Source organism: Brassica napus, chromosome A6 (genome assembly GCF_020379485.1).
Source record: "Brassica napus cultivar Da-Ae chromosome A6, Da-Ae, whole genome shotgun sequence".
Taxonomy (NCBI): Eukaryota; Viridiplantae; Streptophyta; class Magnoliopsida; order Brassicales; family Brassicaceae; genus Brassica; species Brassica napus.
The window spans coordinates 11,250,060-11,272,358 of record NC_063439.1 but is presented as its reverse complement, the minus strand read 5'-3'; the positions used below and the strand labels follow the sequence as shown (position 1 = coordinate 11,272,358).

At 31.3% G+C, this 22,299-nt stretch overlaps 2 protein-coding genes across 2 annotated transcripts; one reads left to right on the top strand and one right to left on the bottom strand.

Annotated features, from left to right (window-relative positions):
• Positions 1-10,195: 10,195 nt before the first annotated feature.
• On the bottom strand, positions 10,196-11,078 carry LOC106377797 (probable calcium-binding protein CML47). Its single transcript, XM_013818039.3, has one exon. The coding sequence runs from the start codon at positions 10,864-10,866 to the stop codon at positions 10,315-10,317; it is 552 nt and encodes a 183-aa protein (XP_013673493.2). The 5' UTR covers positions 10,867-11,078; the 3' UTR covers positions 10,196-10,314.
• A 9,215-nt stretch (positions 11,079-20,293) lies between these two features.
• Positions 20,294-22,000, top strand: LOC106451173. The gene is made up of 4 exons (XM_013893053.3): positions 20,294-20,797; positions 21,332-21,370; positions 21,551-21,635; positions 21,726-22,000. The coding sequence occupies exons 1-4, from the start codon at positions 20,318-20,320 to the stop codon at positions 21,806-21,808; spliced, it is 687 nt and encodes a 228-aa protein (XP_013748507.2). The 5' UTR covers positions 20,294-20,317; the 3' UTR covers positions 21,809-22,000.
• Positions 22,001-22,299: the final 299 nt, after the last annotated feature.

The following is a 22,299-nucleotide window of genomic DNA, read 5'->3' as shown; positions in this document are numbered from 1 at the left end:
AAGTATTTTAATCCTTGGATAAGCAAGTATTTTTCTTGCGTTACAAAAAAGAAAGCAAGTATTTTTCTTTTCTTATAGACTTTTTTTTTCTTATAGATTTACACAGGGGTTACAAAATTGTAACATTTCTCTAACCACATAAGTGAAATCTAAACTGAAAAAATGCGAACTTTCAAGAATATAAGCTTTTGCTGATCATGCTACCGTCTGAAATTTAATTTTTTTTGTTTCTTGAATACAAGTAGTTTTATTTCTACAACAGTGATTGAATAATATTTTACATGTTCTTGTAGTAAGATGAAAGCTAAGGCACGACGATCATCACCCTACATTATTTTTCTTCTCTTTTCTTTGTTTTAGTAGTGATAGTAGTCTTGTGATAATCTCTTGAGTCTTGGTATATAAATACGTTAGTTCTAGATTTGATTCCTGTTAGAAACTAAATTATTACTATTTGATTAGTTTTGGTTTGAGTTTTAGTCCAGATGGTTTACATGGTAGATCATGACATACGATCGATTCCACATGCAATATTTAGAAGATATTCAAATTTAGATCGGACAGTATAGTACAATTTTGGACAAATTCACTATATAGCACTAAGTATGTTCCTCTGACTGGTGACTTTTTCGGGAACACGAGGAACGAATAGGAAAGGAATGTATAAGAATAAAAATGCAGGAATGAAAAGGAATACTTGTTCCTTATCAAATTTAACAAGGAATGCTTTTGTTCTATATTTCTCTACAAAAAAAGGAATGGGGAGGAACAAGAAGGAAAAACTATTCCTTGTGAATGGTGATATTTTTTGGGAATGATAAGGAATTCAGTATTCCCCTTCGTTCCTTGATCACCATTCAAAGCCCTAGACTTTGGACTGACAGAATAGTCAATATAAAAAAAAAACTGCAACCAACCACAGTTTCTTGTTATATTCATGCTTACCTCTGGACCTTTTGTTTCCTAGCCGAGTCTTTCGTTGCACAGCCCAATAGTATGTTATCCTTCTTTAGCCACTGACCAAGAGCGATGAAGTTGAAGTAAATTGATTATATTAACTCATAAGACCATCTGTAATATAATCAAGGGAATTTGCACTGGATACACATAGGAACAAATTTTATTAGCTAAATGGACATGACACTGTGTATTGTTTATTAATACCGAGACTAACCCTATTCAACCTCACATCACAGACGCAACTTTTTGCCATTTACACATGCACCTTCCGTAATAATGATGAAAATCTTTGAAATTGCAACCGACAATACTTTCAGTTTAATGCAAAAACCAAAAACATCCATTGAACTTATCTTTTGTTTCAATATACTTTAGAGATCTCTTTCTCAATTTCTCAGCTCTCCACAGTATCAAGTTTATTATCGAAATCTCAACGATCTAGTAGAAGAAACTGATGTCCGGTGTCTATCCGGCGTTCGTGGTGACCTCCCCCTCCCGGATACCGATCAACGTGACGGAATGGTTCTCGCCGGTGATAGATGGTGGTATTTCTCTCTCTCCCTCGCGTTTTGGTTCGGTCTTATGTACGAAGGACCCCTAGGAAAACTCTTTGCTCTGGTGGCTCGTCGGAGACTTTGCGGTTGATCTCTGTTAGAGAACGACGGAGACGCCGTCACGAAACCGCAAGTCAGTCCTCTGGCCCGGGGTTTGTCTTCGCCAATCTAGAGAGTTTTGGGAGACGGCGGAGGGCTCATAAGGGATGGCGGTTCCCTGTGCTTCGTCTCCATCAGATCTGGTTTCATCTCTCAGTGCCTTGGTGGAAGGTAATACGTGGTGGTTCAGACCTTGAGCATCATGAGATTTCAACCTCTTTGCGGCGGTGAAGGTTCGTGGAGTCGGTTTGTATCCGGCGAATTGGAGCCGCGGGACAACTCCGTGGATGGCAGATTTGAAGTTTTCATTGGTGGATCTGTGTAGGGCATGAACACCCCCGCCAGAGATACTTCGGAATCCGATAAGGCCCGTCGGTGTTCACTGGAGGAAGGGACTCGTTCCCCCTTGTCTTCTCACCTTCAACCTCTCTCTCCGTTTTGCTTAGATTAGATATAGATGTTCTCTGTTTGTTTTCTGTAACCTAACGCTGTTGTTTTGCCGTGGTTGTAACTGTTCCGACGTCTTTTGGGATTAATAATTAATGCAATTTTAATTTTTTTTTTTAAAGAAATTTAAGCTAGGTTTAAACGGTGATCAATTTTGGACAGAACCGTAAAATCACCATCTCTCTATACATGGTTTTGCAAATATATAAAAATAATGCATGATCACCTAATTATTTTCTCTGTTTTGGTTATTCACCTAAATTGGCCTATAATCAATTCACTCATCTGCATTGGTTTCTCATTTCGAAAAAAAAAAGTAAATGAAGAAAAATCTTTTACAATAGTGCACTATTTTAAGGGAAAAAGGAATTTATGAATAGTATTACTCAAATTTGAAAGAATACTATTCACAGTCTCATTTAATGTCAATTTTATTTATAAATTAATATTTAAACTTTTTCATAATGTTTTTATATCTATTTTTTTTTAATATTTATATTTTATACTTCAAAAAAATTATTAATACTTCATTATAAACTTATATAAATCATTGTACATTTTTTAGAAACTAAATTTATGTATATGAAGATATTCTAGTTAAAGTAAAATTGTATTTACATAAAAATTTTAAATAATAAGTATCACTAGAATTATTTATAACTATTAAAAATAGCATATTTTGAATGAAAGAAAAAAAAGAAAAACCAGTTAAGCAAAACACAAATTCATTTTTGAGTTTACCTCTTTTTAAGAGAAAATGATGAAAGTAACCAGTAGAAATATCCTTACCTAACACTAAATTATGATAATTTCACGCAATACATGGAAAACTATAATATATTTACTTAATAAATTTACTAAGTTATTTTAAGATATTTACTAAGTTTAATATTATGGTTTATGACAATATGCAAAATATTTAACAATATATCGACATATGTTTTCTTTTGCAACAAATATTAAAAGAATTATCAAAAATGCTTTAGCTCACTAAATTCGAAGGAAACTAAATCATTATAAATCAAAGACTCCAGCTAGCATAAAGTTATCGTAGATGATTGGTTGGATTTTATCTCATTTTTAGATTTGTTTTGTTTTAAATCATCCAACTTTACTAATCACTAGGTGGTAATCCGCGCCCTGCACGGAGTGATATACTAAAAGATATTATAATATTAAAACTATATATACTAATTTATTGGTGTATTTTAATTATATTTTATGCAAATACATCTAAAAGAGTAAGTAAAGACTTATATAAATTTATTATGAATTTAAGATAAAAAAAAAAAACAAGAGCATTATTGTTTTCATAATATAATTATGAATATAAAATAAAACCAAACATATGCAACAGAATAATAAAATATGAAAGAAACAAATAAAAAATTGATAAAACCACAACTACTGTTAGAAGTGTCTTTAGAACTCTTGGTTTGCAATTATATAGAAAACCATAACAAAGTATCAACTTACCAAACTTAACACATATATTTACCAAATTCAGTAAACAAAATGATATACCTCTTTCTGAAAACATCAATTTCTGAAACATCATTAGGTTCAAAAATAATTTTTGAAACCCATCAATGTTAATCACATTCTTCAATCGACCTTAGCATGATAAAAAAAAACAATGTAAGCAAAATCCGAGACGAAATTCATGATTTTTTTTCCAATGTAGAAAAATAGTAGGCTTTGATGTGGATGAATTTCAGTCTAATGTTATATATAGGGATCACTTATAGGGTTTTGCTTATGAAAGATTAGAGAGAAAAGAGTATTATCTCGCCTAAATCAAATCGAATTAATCCCTAACTTTTAGCTGCCAATTTTAAAATTATGGAACATAATATAATTAAGAAATCAACATATAGGAAACAAATTCACTTTGTAAATTAACTTGATCGAATATAACCAGATTGATGTGTTGTGATCGGTTGAGTCCTTAATTTCAGAATCTTGGTGCTTAATCTAAAGAATTGAATAGAATTTGTATAGGACTTTAAATTAATAAATAATTGTAGCACAGATTGTTCTAATTTCCATACGTATACTGATCTGAGTCAAAATTTTCCTGTAATAATTTTTTGAATACTAATTTGTGAATATATAACGGAAAGTAATGCCATATATATTGTTATACATTCAATGATTTGAAAAATTAAGCAAATTTTATTAAATTGCATTGAAAAATTGCCATATATATTGTCACTAAATTTGTTTGGGCACCACCTAGTCGTGGGGATGAAGATACATAAAGTTTTTCAATTTCAATTTTAATAGTTTATATCTTACAATTATATAAAACTCGAGTATTGTATATTATATATAATATTTAAACTATACGCATACATAGTACATACAAGATTAAAAAAGGATTAGATTGTGTATTTTATTATATATAATATTTAAGCTACATGCGTAGATAGTACATATACCATTAAAAATAAGTTAGATTATGCATTATATTTATGTAGTAAACTATAGTTTATTAGAAATATAGCAACTTTCTACAACGTTCATCAATATATGGTCCTATTTTTTTCAAACTACGAAATGTGTTATCACTCCATATAAAAAATCATATTATTCCATATAAAACTCATACACAAATATTATATCTGTGGAATGTAAATAATCCAATAAGAAATAAGAACTTGTTTACAATGTGATATTAATTACAATACAGTTGACTACTATTGTTAGGTTGCAAAAAACAGAAAAAAAATACAGCCAAGAAAGAATGAGAAGATATAAGCATGAAAGCAATAAATACATTCTTAAAACTCACATGAAAATAAGAGATATATGTATAATCCACCAAAACCAGTTATATTATGCATAAATATGAAACTTAAATGTCCAATGACACTATATGTAATTAGTTTAGGGAAGCAAGGATTATTCACAAATTGCTATGAGAAGAGCTCTCATGATGACACATAAGTAATAGCAATCTTGATGATAACACATGAGGCAAATGTTTATTATTTAGAATGCTCCTCAAATAATAGTAAGGGATGATGTAGTTTTATCTTTAAAAGTTAAAGCCTATAATTTTTTTTTTACTAATTTTATCATCATGATTTAACTTAATTTCTAAACCTATAGAAAAACAAAATGTTTTCTTATGAATATTAGGAAAAAAAATCCTACATCTTTATTATTTATTCTATAAAATCTGTACAGTAAAAAAATCATTTACAATATCAAATATATTACATAAGTTAAGGTTTATTACCATTCAGCTATTTTCTTTCTGTTTTTATCTTAAATAAAATAATTAAATTTAAAAGAGAAAGAAGAAGTCCCACACCTAAAACTGAACATAATCAAATATGGTGTGGTTAGACTTTTTTTGTGTTAAAAAACAGAACTTTTTTGTTTTTTATTTATTTATTTATTTTGGTTATTAAAAATATAGAAAAATATTTTATCTATATAATATAGATAAATTAAAGTTAACCAAGCGGTGATAGCTTGATGGTAATTTCTTGAGGCTCAATATATATCCATATCGGTTATGAATTCGACTTCCGCTGAATTTGGTATCCGACCCATGTAGTTATCATGGTGGACCGTTACAGACAATCTGTCAACTCTGTAACATTAGTCTAAAGATATTTCAAACTCTAGTCAGACAGTATAGTAGTCAGTTTCATATATATGATATTTATAATAAATAAAATAATTGCTTAAATATTTTCAGATATCTTAATTTAATTTTGTGTAAAGACAACTAGCTTAATTATAATTTTAAAATAAAAAGTTGGCTATAAATCTCAGTCATAGCATATTAAATTTCATATTTAAGATATATATAAAACACTCTTTAACATAAAATTTATATTTTTAAAAAATATATTAGTATCACTGTTTTTTACTTTGTAAAATATAATATATCATGTATCCCGCAGTTACACTATTCATTATAAATGTCACGATTCATACTTATTTTGAACTACTTATTTTAGACGAACTCAATTGTTCTGCAACATACGTTTCTCTTATACAAACCGCAGTAAGACCGTACCACAATATTCAATCCACTTGTCGCTCACTGCTCAGACCGCTGTTAACATTGGGGCCTAAGCCGTAATAACTAAGAGCATGATTATCGGTTGGAAACCGTAACAGATTCTAATAAAAATTAATCAATATTATATTTATTTTGGTAGATTAAATTTTCTATTACTAATTGAATGGTTAGTAAAATGACAACTGTTCTTGTAGATTAGTAATCGATCTTTAAAACTCGGGAGTTTAGACCATCATTAAAGGAGATCCTTAACAATGGGATCCTTAACAAAAAAATAATTAAATATTTGAGCGGGTCCCACAAAAAGTTAAGGATCGGTGATAGAAAGCACAAAATAAAGACCAATCTTAGAGGGTTTTTAAACTGTTCGCGGGTCCCACCGACATGTGGTGACCTGCGATTGGTTCATTTTTTATTTATTTATTTTCTTCAGACAAAAAAAAAAACAAAACATGGTTTCCTAAGAAACCATGCCACCAATTTCAGCGATAATTATGTTCTTAGAACTTCTCTCCACTCTCTTTTCTACTTTAATTATTTTTTTCTTTTTCTTAAAATGAGAACTAGAGAGAAGTAATTAGCTCACTGTAAGTCTCTAGTTAACTAGTACTTACATGGCCCCGGTCACCACACATTTTTGAGCTTAGCTGTAACCAATATTCATTTTTTTTTCAGACAAAAAAAAAGCAAAATATGGTTTTCTAAAAAACTGTACCATCGGTTTCAGCAATAATTATGCTTTTAGAACTTCTCTCCACTCTCTTTTCTATTTTAATTATTTTTTTCTTTTTCTTATAATGATAAGAATTAGAGAGAAGTAATTAGCTCACTGTAATTCTCTAGTTAACTAGTACTTCCATGGTCCCGGCCACCACACATTTTTTTTTTTGTAAACTAACCACCACACATTGTTCTCCATTAACTTTTTTGCATTGTTGAGTTTGTCCTGATGGCCTACCTCCTCGAAACCTCTGTATTACAATGTCAATGTTTTCATAACCTGATAAATCAAATATCCCGAAACCTGACTTAATTATTCCTATTTTGCAAAATTCCAAAAGAGTGTTAGCAAGAACAGCCCCATCAGTGTTGTTACTAGTTTATAAGGTGATTGTCGGGTCGGCGTTGAGAAAATATTTCTGAATCAGCAAGGGCAACAAGAATAGTTGCAGATGGTATAATAGTTATAGCATTTATGCTCAAGGCATTAGTAGTGGATATCCAATTTTCACACTTAAAAGTTGAAGATTCAACTTTCGCTAGACCAGAAGTTGGTTTAGAACTACAAGCCAACAGAGCCGAAGATGTGATTAGCAAACAATGAATCAGTAGGGGGAACGAGTAGAATTGTAATTTCTGTCGTGATAGGAGCGTTTATGCTTTAAGACATTACTAAGAAGCATGTACATCACTTGAACCCCCAAAATTCTTTGGAGATGCAGGGCTTGATTTGTCATTTTCAGAATCAGAATCACTTTCATGATATTAGATTACGATACTTTTCTTCAAACACATAAAGTATGACTGCATGCAAACCAAATGGAACCACCATACAAAAATCACCACAAATTTAGTTTGCGTTATTAATATTCGTTTTTGTGGGCGATTGTTGTTAATATTGGTTACAGCTAAGCTCACACTCTACTATACTCTTTGTGTTGTCAATTTGTATATTATCATTCATATTTAATATACAGGTAAACATAATTTAATAAGTTTACTAGGTGATGATCCGCGCCTTGCGCGGAATGAATAGACTAAAATATCAAAGTTATATTGTTATATTTTAGTTGTCCAGAAAAAATATTATTATATTTTATTAAAATTATATTGGTTCTGGAGTACATAAAAATTATAGAAGAATAAAAATAAATTGAAGTAAATAATATGAGATTAAAAAAAAAATAATAATATAAATTTTCTAATTTAGTGGACTGATTAGGACTCGAAATTGTAAAATAGACCAATTATTAAACCTTAATATCCATTATGAGTCAAAATACATGGTTTGGGTTAACTCTTCGTCACTTGAGATATCTATATTTTGTGAACTAAACTGAATCACAATACATAAGAAGATTGGAAGCTGAACCGAGTGACTCAAGTCTCGGAAAATTCAAACTGGTGGATTGTAAATTGACAAAGGCCCTATCAACAAATCTCCATATTTTAAAGAAGTCCATATTAAATGATATTTGTCTTCAAACTTAACCGGAAATAATTAAATAAATTTCCAAATTTAATGTTTATCACCATTTATGTTAATTTCGTAATAATTTTTTTTTTTTGCAAAAGTTAAAGGATTGAAAGAAATTTATTATGTCATTCCTTTTTGATTTTATTTTGCAATCACTCAAGATTAGGTTTAACTTTTTTATATACAACGTTTTGATTTTACAATATAATTGAGTTTATATTGTCCAGGCATAACATAAATGTCACATATCCCATAAAATACATAAAATAATTAATCAAAATTAATTGTTGATTTTGATTAGATAACGAAATTGGTAAGCAAAGTATATCATTGTGTTGGAAAATCTATGCACTTCCCTTAAGTGTATGAGTAACCAACTTTTACTTGATATAAGACATTAGTTGTATAATTCAAAATTTCATCATAAACTTAAATTACCAACCAACCGTTGATGCCGCAAAATAATTGATGGAAAGAAAATCAATTACTTTTAATTCTGATTATTCTAAATTTGAAGCCACGAAAATATTTAAGTTTAATCAAAATGAAAATAAACATGTTATACCAAATACATAATATAATTCATATGAAGATTGTTATACCAAATACATAATATAATTCATATGAAGATAAACATGTTATACTCAAACATAATTCACAGGTTTAACCAAGTATAGCAAATATTTTCTATATGTTTATCAAAAAAAATATAACTGATGCGACCATCTCTAAAAGTATATCAATGAATATATTTATTCATAACCAATAATAATAGTATATCAATTAGTATATTTATTATGTTCTAAGAGAAAACATGTAAAATATATAATGTGTAGATATATGTATACTAAATGATATATGTATAACACGTAGATATATAAAATATGTCACTACACTACGTATACTATTGTCCTGAACAAAAACAAATGACATTTATCGAGTTTTATGAAAGAACATGAAATTGAATATAAATCAAAAGAATTAAATATGAAAAACTTTCAATCTGACATATATATCAAAAACTACTTCAACGTCAGATTATAGTGCCAATAGTTCTGAACAATCGACTTACTTTTGAAGAGTAAATCATGAATTTTATTTATACATGATGAAACCATTGCTAAGATTATGGAAATTATTTATTCTTGAACATTGGTAAGAGTATATCATATAAAAAAGGTACCAAGAGGTTATACAGCCAAACAAATGACGTTACAGTCCGTTTATGTATAAAATTAATTTGGTTAACTAAAGTTAATACATTTATTCGTTTGATTATCATTCCACAAGTCTTGTAATTAGGCCGAAACCGAACCGAACCGTCGGTTTTCGGTTAACCGAAGGTTTTTAAAAAAATTCCAAAATAAACCGAATGAAATTTTGGTTCGGTTCGGTTCGGTTATCGGTTTATTTCGGTTTTCAATTTTATTTCCGAAAATAACCGAATTTTTAAATTTTCGGTTAATTTTGGTATAATGTTTTCAAAATATTCGGATATTTTCGGTTAAAATCGGTTAAATTAGGTAATTTTTGGATTATTCGGTTATTTTCAGTTCGGATTTTCGGTTATTTTCGGATATTTTCGGTTTTTAAAATTTTTTTTTTTGAAAATAAAAAGCCGAACCGAAAACCAAATTAATTTTCAAAACCATACCGAATTGAACCGAATTGAAAACCGAACCGAACCGAAAACCAAAAAAACCGGTTCGGTCCGGTTCGGCCCATTCGGTTTGGACAAAAATCCCAGGCCTATTTGTAATATATTATAAGGGAAGTCTTGTAACAAATATGTCCAATGGCATTCTATTGTAAATATTCTAGTAAAATATGACTATTTTAATAAATGCATTGAGAAGGGCTGTGAATTTATCACATCAGTAATGACATTTCTGTTAATAACACATCAAGTAAAGGTTAGTTATTAAAAGTGCTCCTCAAATAATAAGAAAGAGATCAGACGATGACGAAAAAGAGTATAGTAGACAAGCCATCAAATAGCTCTCGGTCTATTTATCTTACGAAAAACTTTTATCTATGAGCTTCACAAACTCATAAAAATCAATTTTCCCATCGCTATTCTCATCAAAAACCCTAATCATCTTCCTACACTCCATCTTTGTACATTCATCGTATCCTAACAAAGACAACACATGTTTCAACTCATTTTCATCTATAAACCCATCTTGATTCTGGTCAAACAATATAAACGCCTTCTTCACTACCTCCTTACCCATCACCTCGCTCTTCTCAAACAAGTATTCTTCGCCTTCTCCAATCAAACGTTCGTATAAAGCTTCCGAGTCATCGATCATCGTTTTGACTTCTTCCACCGACATCTTGTTTTCTACCTGAGCTGGGACGAAAACTTTTCTTGCGATTGGAAGCTCAATATTTATCTTCTTGTTTGTTGATGATGCGAAGAGAATGTAGGCGTTTGAGAAGAAGAGATGGAGAGAATAGGGAAAAGAAGATGAGAAATCTTGGATTATCATCATGAGGTTGAGAATGAACAAGAAGGTGGCAATGGTGAGAAGAGAGATTGGGCTAAGAACAGATGAATCCTCCATATTAATCTGAATTTATGTGTGTCGAATACCATAAACAAATTCTTATGAATGTTTGTTCTGTCTCTTTGGTTTCAAGGAATGGATAATATGAGGGCTGAAACACGTTCCAATTTTATAGGAGGTGTTTACATTCTAGTTAAGTAATCCTATACGAAGACCAAAACAAACCTTATAAGTCTGCGGAAAAAGTCTATGGAAATTGTGGAGAAACTACCACAATTTTTGAGAACAAAGAAAGGAATTTTATAAAGATAAACAAATAATGCTATTTAATATGCACCGCAAAAAAAAGGAAAAGAGAAAGACTATTTTATATAAGCATATCTAATCACAAATTATCTTATTATATAAAGCTTGGTTCTTCAAAGTTGCTAATTAACACGATCTTGACACATGGCAGTTATATATCGTATTATTATATAAAGCTTGGTTCTTCAAAGTTGCTAATTAACACGATCTTGACACATGGTAGTTATATATTTACGATTGTGACATGTGTTAATATTGTCTTTTTCCTAAAATCATAAAAAACAGATAACTGTAAAAAAAATGGTAGTAATTATCCTTTTTAAAAATCTTAAACCAAAAAATTGTAAAAGAGTGTTTAATGTTAATTTTGTTTTATTGGTTTTTAAAGTTGCTAATTAACATGATCGCGACACATGACAGTTATATAATTAAGATTGTGACATGTGTTAATACTAATTTTCTTTTTCTATCATAAAAAACTATAATTATTCACATATTAACACGATTTTTTGAAAAAAATAATAGTAATTTTCGTTTTTACAAATCCTATACCAAAAACGATTTGTACAAATAATTTATTTAATACTAATTTTCCTTTACTAAAATCATAAACCAAAAACAATGTGCACAAATAATTTTCCTTTTCTAAAATAATAAAGAAAAGATAACTGTAAAAAAATGATAGTAATTATCCTTTTTAAAATTCTAAAGCCAAAAAATTGTAAAAGAGTGTTTAATGTTAATTTTCTTTTATTAAAATCTGATTTTTTTTGAAAAAGTAATAGAAATTTTCGTTTTTACAAATCCTATACCAAAAACGATTTGTACAAATAATTTATTTAATACTAATTTTCCTTTTATTAAATCATAAGGAAAAGATAACTGTAAAAAATATTAATAGTAATTATCCTTTTTAAAACTTTTAAACCAAAAAATTGTAAAAGAGTGTTTAATGTTAATTTTCTTTTATTCAAATCCTAATTAAAAAGATCATAAACCAAAAGGAACTACAATTTTTTACATCTATATATAGGACTAAGCTCTCTCATATTTTGACACTTCTCACATTTGATCAGCAAGCATAAAGAAAAATATTAGGTGAGTTTTTTGGTCATCGCATGTTCTTTTCTTCTTATAAACTGATGTTAATTTTTTTTTCATTATTGTCATGCTGGGCACGTAAGTTATTGCCACAATAATGCTTAGGAGTTTGTCATACAATATATAATTGGTTATGATGTTGTACATAAGTTAATGTCAACGCCAATTTACTACTTTAATACGTTTAATTATGCTTATGTGTGTTCGTTCTATTTATTATTTTCTAACTTAAATTGTAATTCAATTTGCTACCAGGAATTATCAAGAAACAATGGCTTCAGAAAGTTATTTAACACTAGATCAGTTAAATAAGAAATGTCCATACCGTCGTACTGAGTACGTCTTATTAGAAAGTCGGAAGCAAGAAATTTAAATAAGAATAACAAGCTTATAGGAATAAATTTTCTCCTACTTGATAAGATGGTAAATATTTTATTTTTAAAAAAATCTTATATAGTTTTATTGTTAAAAATAATTTATTTATTATATAGGAAAATACAATTCAAGGTTGTGTGCATCCTTCTCTTATTGAAAAGTTCGGAGATGGATTACATGAAGGGGCCATTATTGAAATCTGCAAATTTAATTTGCAAGATTACAATAAAAACTACAAAATCTCATATCATAAATTTCAGATAAAATTGAACGAGAGAACAACAATTGCATGTGTGGAGCAACAATTACCTCAAACACCGCCTGAAAATTTTCGATTTCGAAACTATGAAGAGTTTGCTCAACTGAAAGATTCAACATACGATTTATATGGTAATATTTTGTATTTTCTTTGGTCAGTTATTTCTTTAGCTTTCCCCTTTTGACTTCGCTTTATATCTTCAGGATAGTTAAATCTCTTGCAGTATTGAATGCAAAGATTGATAGGTTTAAATAATTATTACATCGACTGAAGTTGGATCCTTTCGTATAGAGTCTGCTTGACATTGGTTGATGCATTTGTATGTTTAGTAGGTCATTGATTGATTGATTGCTAGGAACAAGTAATCGGTTTTTTTGTAGCAATTTGGTTGTCAAACATCATATGTTTCTGTCAAATTATTCCGTATTTGTAATGAATTTTGTTTGAAATAACATTATTATATAACACGATTTTTGTTACAGATGTAATCGGATATATAAAGAATATTGAGAAAACGGATGTTTGTAGCAAAACCACACCTGTTCTCCGAAGAGTTATTCAACTTTATTGTTGGAAATGTATATTTTTCAATTCCAATTCTACTAATCAATTTTGATTTTGATTTTTTATTTCTTTTTTACAAAAATTCTATCTTATACAGTAGAATTGACGTACAAGCAACACTATCGGCTGAACAAGCAGAACTATTTGAAGATAAATATCGTGCTTTGAAAAGTAATAATATTGTTCTTATCATGACAAGTGTTTTGATCAAGACATATCAAGGTATAATTTGTCTCTCAGCATCTTCTGGGACTAAATTCTATTTGAATTATGATTTTGATTCTGTTACGGACTTTCAAAAAAGGTACATTTAAAAGGTTCAGTTCGGGTACGGATAACCCATTTAAATAATTTTTGAAATTTTCAAATTCATTATATATTTTAAATCCTCAAAATCTATGAATACAATAATATATTACATATAAATTTGAATAACATATGTCAAAACACCTAAAATTAACATATAAATTGGTTTGCTTTGAATATTTTGATAGAGAATCAATAGAAATTTCAAATATATTTTGGTGTTTTCAGTATATTTTAACTATCTTAAACATTTAGTTTTAACTATTTGTTTATATTTTCAAGTATTTTACGCACCTTAAAAGTATCTTATATATTTTGGAAGTTATTAATATACATTAAATCTAAAAATAATTAATATATTTAGGTATATAAATCTATTTAATAAATATTCGGATACCCGAAATACTTCGTTTTATTTCTCTAGATACCAAAATTTTGAACCCGTTCGAATATTTAATCAATTTCGATTCAGGTTCTATTTTACTTTTTTGGATCGGGCATGGTTCAGTTTTTCGGATTTTGTTTTTTTTTGCCCAGCCCTATTTTAATCTCTGTTTCATAGTAACATACGAAGACGTTTTCATTAAATTAATATAATAAAAACATGTTATAAAAAATCTTTTAAAATCATTCCAAATTACTATTTATATAGCCTTGCATCATTCCAAAATACGATTTGAGTTGAACTTGAACATGATTATTCCAAAACAGACGATATAGTCTGATCATTAAAAGGTGAACTATTTATAAAAAAACAAAAACAAATTATTAACTATTGTAAAACATGAAAGACAAACATCATAAATTATGTAGAAAACAGATTTAAATTCAAAAATGTGTCCATAACATATACATATATTCTAAAATTGATGTAAAAAAATTGTCATTCTTTATATGTTTTCATAAAATTAAAAATCAAACAAAATCCGTGCAACGCACGGGTTCATACCTAGTATTAAATACCACATGGCTATAATATACTACTAATCACCAATTGCATATTCATATTTTCTTAAATTAAAGTCATTCTAAAAGCTTGATATGGTCCAAAATTTACTCTAGCATACATCTAATGATTGATTTGGTCAATATTTTTTATTTTCTTTGATAACTAAATATACAAGTACAGTATTCTCAACTTCTCAACATGCCGAAGGCAAATCAATTTAGAAATTAAATATTGTTGAAAAGTGAGTGAGAGTGTCTTTTATTATCTTGGATTCCAGTTGATGGTAATTTCCATGCAGTTTCCCGGTAACGTTTTCATTACTTAAGTATCGTATGTTGCGTTCACCGACCCTATATAGTAATAGACTCCTTTGGATTGTTTCGCTATGTGGAATACTGAGACTCTTCGGGTTTAATTTTGTTATTGGTTACTGTAACGAGGTTCACGTTGTATTTTGTTTCTTGTCAACACGTTGTATTGTTCTTTATTACGGGATTTCAAACGAATTTTTATAGTGATTCCTAAAAGTATTGTGTGTACACATTCAATACTTTCTACCTATAGAGTTTCTGGACAGGTTCGAGTTCGATATTAAAAAGCTGTAAGGTTTTATATATATAAATTTATTGAGTCGACATAAACTTTTTTGTTTGAACGCCACATATATTAATCAATAGGCTCTTCTAAAGAGGAGAAACAGAGTTTATGTTACATAGAGTAGCTTTTGCTAACAAGTCGGCAGAAGCGTTACATGCTCTGGGAACAAACGAAAAGAAACAAGCAGTAAAGGTAGAAGATAGATACTCGATATCCCGATAGAGTCGACTGGACTAAATTATTAATGACTGCTACCATTATTAGTTGGAAAAATCGTTACAAACTAAAAGAAAAACATGTAAAATGAAAAGGAAAAAAGCCATAGATAACTTGTGTTCGCATATCTTGAATACTCAGCCTAAACTGAAAAAAAAAAATACTCATTTCGTGTCAAGATTCCAGATGAAGACGGGAGTTCGTTTTGGTAGAAGACAAAAGTCTCACAAGCGTAAGCGACGTTTCTGGAGCGAACACATACCCGCGAAATCACTTGTCATGGAAGCGTCTGAACATCCTATAGAGGTGCAGATAATACATTGTGCATGTATTAATTAATGCCATCGTACGAAGTGAATTTAATCAGCTTCGAAACAAATATGTGACCTCATCAACAAGAACAACGAGTTGTCTTCTTGTCAGAGTACCATTTCATCTATAAAAATGAGTCTTATTCAACAGCGCAAGAGATCCGGCTTTCCTCCGTAGAAGCATCGAAAGAGAAAATTGAGAACGACAAACACTCGAACTAATTATTCTCTTGATAGATTTTGTATTACGAGCTTGGCTTAGTAGCGATCTTGCTTCGCATTTATACACTCTCACGAAGACCTTCTTTGTCCCTAATTAACCTGTTAAACACTTGATTGAATTATTACTTCAACATTTGGTGACATCTGTGGGGATAAATCAGAAATCTCACTATGCATAAAGTATTTTGAAAATGGTCTTACGGGATCTACACCGCCAAGCGAAGATGTGTTGGTAACAGTGGAATTCATAAATCCAGAGCTTTCCACACCTATATATGTCTCTAGTAAAGTCATCTTGTCATCCCTATGGAACACCCTCTCGAATAAATCAAACCTCCACGCAGAATTGGTAATAGAACGCTCGACGAGACCCTATAAAGAACAAAACTGTTCAGCGAAGCAGAGTAAAGAGGGCAAGAATAAAAACTGTGAAAGGACACACAAAGTGGCCGCAAAAGTCAACCATAGCAGGCCTCGTACCGTACGTAATATAGCCGAAGTTGTGTTGCAAAAGGAAAAGAAAAAGGGCTCAATCACTTAAGAAATAATATATGTTTCAAGGTGGAGAAGGGCGCGATCAGAACCAGTTCAGCGAATACCACCAACTGATCGTGCACCCAACTCATAAATGTCATCAGCTGCATAAGATGCTCTAGATGGGTATTGAACCTCAAACCACATCCTAGAACTACTTGAGACAACCGAGGCACGAGTTCTCTGAGGCAAGTTTAAACTGTGAAAGTCACAAAGCGAATTCAGAGAAAAATTAGAGCAAGCTAGGAGCAGCCAATGGCAGTCCAAGATGCCAAAAGCTCAAATTAAGATGGCTCATTACTTGTACGCCAAGATGACCCCATTCTAAGAAAAAATGTTTTATTGTTTAAATGGGATCAACCCGCTGTATATATTTAAAAAAAAACTTCTGAGCGGCAACATTTAGCGACGTTTCTCGTAGATGCTTACCATGTTTGATCACGAACCGGGGGCCGCAACTCCCACGTCCTCAGTATGGCGAGCTTGTTAGCCGTGGATATGATATATCAGAGGCTCGTAAAGCGACTTGTATGTCTTCGTGGTCTGGATTTTGCGAAGTAACTTGTGTATCCTTCGGTATAATCACGGGACGGTCTCAAATCGTATGACTTTTATCCGAATCACTTTTATATACACTGATGCCTATTTGAGAATGAAATGTGTTCAAATGTATATAAACAACCCCATTCATCATGCCATTACATTTTAATAAACAAAATTATAAGACCAGTTCATTGGAAATTTAAACCAAACTTGATATTTAATATGATGAAGATCGTTCATATTTGAGTTAACAATTCGATTTCAATCTAAGTTTAAATTTAAAAGTTCAGTATTTTGGAAAATATATATCAAAATATATTTATGATCATGGAGTCAACTCAAAATAAATCAAAGTTTATGGAAATACAGTTATGATTGGTTTGCAAAATACAAAATAGTTGAATTATGGAAATGTAAACCGAATTATGGTTATGGGAATATTTATGTGCAATTATTATGAAATTCTATATAATACAAAATATTGCAGTCAAAATTGGTCACGACGGAATCAATGCCTGAAAGATCCTGGAAAACATTTCTTCTCTAAAAAAAAGATAAGAATTCAGAATAAAGCGTTGTATAATTACTATATGACAAGTTCTCGGGTTAGATGATCCAATCTCTTGGCAAACAACTTCCGAAAAACAAACAATGGAACGGGAAGACGGTCGACCAACACTTCCCAACCGTCCGAATCACCCGAAGATAGCCAAAACTCGACCTCGGCCTTAACCAACTCGCCATATGGTGAGTCAGGACAGCACCGTCCCGCTCGCCATATGGCGAGCTGGACTAATCTTGTCTGGCTCACCATATGGCGATCACGACTGAACCATGTTGATATCATGCACTCCCATCTCATCTACGTAGCTCTCTCCTCCAAGTCAAGACCACACTGTCTCTTGTTTCGTCTCGATTGGAGTTACCGTTGAAACTTTACAGTAAAAACCGCAAAGACTTATTTTCTCGTATAAATTCGAATTGATCGTGTAAAACGGTAACGGTTAACTAAAACACCATGGTTTCCTAAACTATACGATTGGTTTGAGTTATTTCATAGTACCGACGTTGTACCGAAGGTGGTTTCTCAAAGATAAAACGTCTAAGTCGAAAATGGCCCGAATGGGTCTAAAATGCGGCTAAACCCCCCCCCCCCCCCCCCCCTTACAATTTTCGACGAGAATTAGCCCAAAACTACTATGACGGTCTATCCTTTATTCGTAGGAGAAGATAAATATCAAGTTTCAAAGATAAATGTCATGTTCGAAGATAAATGTCAAGTTAGATAAATGACAAGTTTCAAGGGATAATCATGAAGATCGAGAAAATTAAATATTTTTGTGGGAGGATAAACTCATCCCAGGGGCAGAAAAGGAGAGTCGAAACTGACCTGGGAGGAGTATAAAACACCGACAGATTTCGTAGCCAAATCTTCTATAATCTTTTGTAATGATCACAACGCTCTTATGCGGATCGAAATAAGATCAACTTTTTCTATAAATTCGTTTTGTTATCTTTTCGTATTTTCCTCATTTATTTGGTTACTTGTCGTTGGCTCTCACAGAGAGTCCGGCTCAGCTCAGGGAAAGTTAGGGTTTTCTAACTTTTCTCCGATCACGGAAATCGACGGTGTGAATTTCAGTTTCCACACAAGATAATTGAATTTTAATTATGGGAATAGCCATTTATACTTAGGCCCTAATTGGTGTAACCACAACGGTTGCAGGTGTGGCTGCAAACGTTTGTGAATGCGGGTGGTTATGATTTTAACTATTGTTATTAATAGATTTGTAGGAGTGGTACTGCAGTTAGAATTATCATTGGTTTAAGAAGTACCATGTACTTCACCTTCTCAAACCAACTTACAAATCTACGCTATTTAATTAGTAAAAAATCTACCAAGTAAATCTTAAGCTTTACCACTTAAACAAATGTAATTCTTATAAAATGCACATAAAATATAATGAAAGAGGGTAGCTCTCGGCATTCGGGTCTTCAGGTCGGATATGGGCCCTAAACATTTGGACTCAGTAGATATTTGAAAATTTCCGCTTTAGTTTTGGGCTGTTTTCTATCTTGTCCAGATCGGTTCGGGTTCATAATTCAAATACATGTAAAATACGTGTAATTTTTGAGTACATAGCAGGTCTAGGTCGGTTCAAGTATTTAAGACTCGAAAAAACCAAAAAATACCTGAAAACCCAAAAATTATCTAAAACCCAAAAAAATCTGAAAACCCAGCAAATATCCAAATACCCATAAATATTTGAAATGTTTTCCAAAATCTAACCGAAGGAACTGAATAACATCTGAACTTTTATCCGAATACCCAAAATATATTTTTAATTTTTTTTAAAGTGCACCTGAAACTATAACCAAAAACTAAACCAAGAATTCACAAGAATATACTGAATACAAAAAAAAACGTATTTAAAATATCCAAATATACCTAATATACATAAAAAAATTCCAGGTACTTTAATTTGGGTACCTGATCGGGTTTTGGATAGGATCCGGACCAAACCAAGATTCACTGGTCCATAAAAATTCCCAATATATACTTTTTCCTGGATATGAACCCGAACTGAACCTGTATTTTTGAATCTTTGTAACATAACAATGTACACCAATTTTACAATACTATTTCATATCAAACCTTTTTATAATCTAAAAAACTCACCCTTTCGAAGCGGATCAACACTCGGCGATGAAAACTAATTTAAAATCTTAACATTGTGTAATTTTAATGGTATTAAAAGTTTGGAAGAGAAAATATAAATCATCAACCCCTAAAACAATGGCAATTTGTTTCTTTTATTTTCTTTGTAAAGAGCATATTATGAATATAGAAATTCCTTTAGATAGTCTTTTTTAGTTTATTTTCATAAAAATAGACTTCAATGAAGAAAATGACTAAAATAAATTTTATTAAAGGGTAAATATACATTTATATCCAAGGGTTAACTAATCTAGACTTAGCGTTTAGAATTAAATGATGTGGTTTTGGGGATAGGGTTTCAAATTAAAAAAAACAAAATTTAATACAAAAAGGTGTTATTTTGGTCATTTTATTTTTTAAGTGTTATTTTTATGATAAAAACTTAAAAATGTATATTTAAGGGAATTGCTCTTAGAAATATCCAAATTGAATATATTCAATATTTGAATGGGCCCATTTATAAAATGTATATATGAACTTATGGGCCTACAACGGTAAAGTTCAAAATGGATTGGCCTACGACACTCATCTCACGAAGAATCTGTAATCTTTTGATTTTCTTCGTCCACAAAAACTCCTCCTTGGATTTGGATAATCAACACTCGGCGATGAAACACGGCGGCAAAGACCACCACAGACGCCGAAACCGAGGAGCCTTATCCTCTTCTTCTTCTTCCCCGCCAAAGACCCGACCTTCAGGGTCACCCAGCCGGACTTCCGGCGGAAAGGTTGCGACTTCGGCCACTTTACTCGACCGCGAGGAGACGGGTCTCTTTCCCGGGTCGGGTTACGATGACCCGAATCCGGAGCCGAGGAGCTTCCCTTACAGCGTGAAGCAGCAATGCTGGGAGAAAGCAGAGAAGATTAAAGGCAGAGACCCTGAGCGTTGGAGGAGAGATCCTTTAGGGAACATTGTGTTTAGGAAGCTCGTGGGTTGTCCTGGATGCTTGTGTCATGATTATGACCACATTGTTCCTTACTCCAAGGTTTTGTCTTTCTCTTCTGTGTCTACCTACTTGGCTGAAATGTGATTAATCATTTGTGAGATTTAGCTTTTGAGTTTTGAGGTTTTCAGTAAGTTCAATGGGTTTGTAAACTGTGAGATAAGGGAAATGGGTTCTTCTCTTGTGCTCTTATGTTGATATATAATCCTGTCTTGCTTGGGTCTTAGAATCTAGGAGGAAAAGATCATACTTCGATCGTAGACATTATTCACCAAGTAAGCTGAAGAATGAGATGTACCCATAAGAACACGCATTTGCTGAGACTTCTTGTACCTAAAAGTTTGCTGTATTTCACATTTATATCGGTGGAATTATTGCAGCTTCAGGCCTCTCTTACAACTATTAGAGATAACGTAACACAAACAGTTGAGATTTATTTGAATTTTAATGATGGCTCTATCCCTCTTTCCCTGAAACGCATAATATTAACTGAATATATAGTAGGGTATGATGCCATCTGCATGTTTATGTTTCTTCTAAAGTATCTGAAGACTTTCTTTTTCTAATGTTAAATAGGGTGGCAAGAGCACTCTAGACAACTGTGAGGTTCTGCAGGTACGCAGCTTACCTTTTTTATACTTACATTTCTCTCTTATTCGACTTACCTTATAAACTTCAAACCAAAATTCAAACCAATATAAGACTTTTAGGCTTTTTGCTTAGGCCTTCTCCTCATTGAAACCAGTAGGACAATTGATTGTGGAGTTGAGATGTTTCACATTTCTATGTTTGCAGGCAAAGGTAAACCGATCAAAGGGAAATAAAACCGATATTTCTAGAGCCGAGCTTATCCAGAGGAGTTCCTACTGCCGAGTTGCTGGTAATCCTTCCCACTCTCTTCTCTGTAAATACAGACTATTTATTAGATGAGTTTTGATCCAAAACTGTTCTTTGCGGAAATTTTATTTAGGACGGGATATGGATCTCATTGAGCTAACAGCTTATGGGAATGTACAACGTGCGCCTGAGTCCAGTGGATGCAGGATGCAATGATATGTATTCGCTCATCTTTGCGTACTTTTTATATTGTAAAGATGTATTGGTTGAAAGAAAATGAAGAGATTTATCAGTATTTTACTTGGTCCATATGTTTTCTATTGTGTTTCTACTCTCTTATTGCGTTCTACATTATTTTATTAATAGACATATATTGTTGCTATATTTTTAAAAAAAATTGTTGCTACATTCCATGATCTAACAATATTCAAATAGAAATGTGAAAAGTAGCTTTGTTTCTTCATGGATTCTTTTAAGGGAGAGAGGCTTTTATTAGTTTTTTTATTCTTCTAGTGACATTACTTTTTCTTTCCTCCTTTTCATGCAAGTACAAAATAAATTCGACTTTGCAAAAGTATTTTTCTTCTGATGTAATAGAAAACAAACAAGTGTTAATTTTAAACTAAACTTTCATAGAAAACGATAAGTTAAGTTATTTATTTACAACATGTCACTTTTACCTGAAACTTTAAATAAAGAATACAAAA

Coding starts and splice junctions, on each gene's coding strand:
- LOC106377797 (XM_013818039.3), bottom strand. CDS start 10,866: ATGGAGGATTCATCTGTTCTTAGCCCAATCTCTCTTCTCACCATTGCC.
- LOC106451173 (XM_013893053.3), top strand. CDS start 20,318: ATGGATTGGCCTACGACACTCATCTCACGAAGAATCTGTAATCTTTTG. Junction 21,371..21,550: donor ACAACTGTGAGGTTCTGCAG/GTACGCAGCTTA, acceptor CTATGTTTGCAG/GCAAAGGTAAACCGATCAAA. Junction 21,636..21,725: donor TTCCTACTGCCGAGTTGCTG/GTAATCCTTCCC, acceptor AATTTTATTTAG/GACGGGATATGGATCTCATT.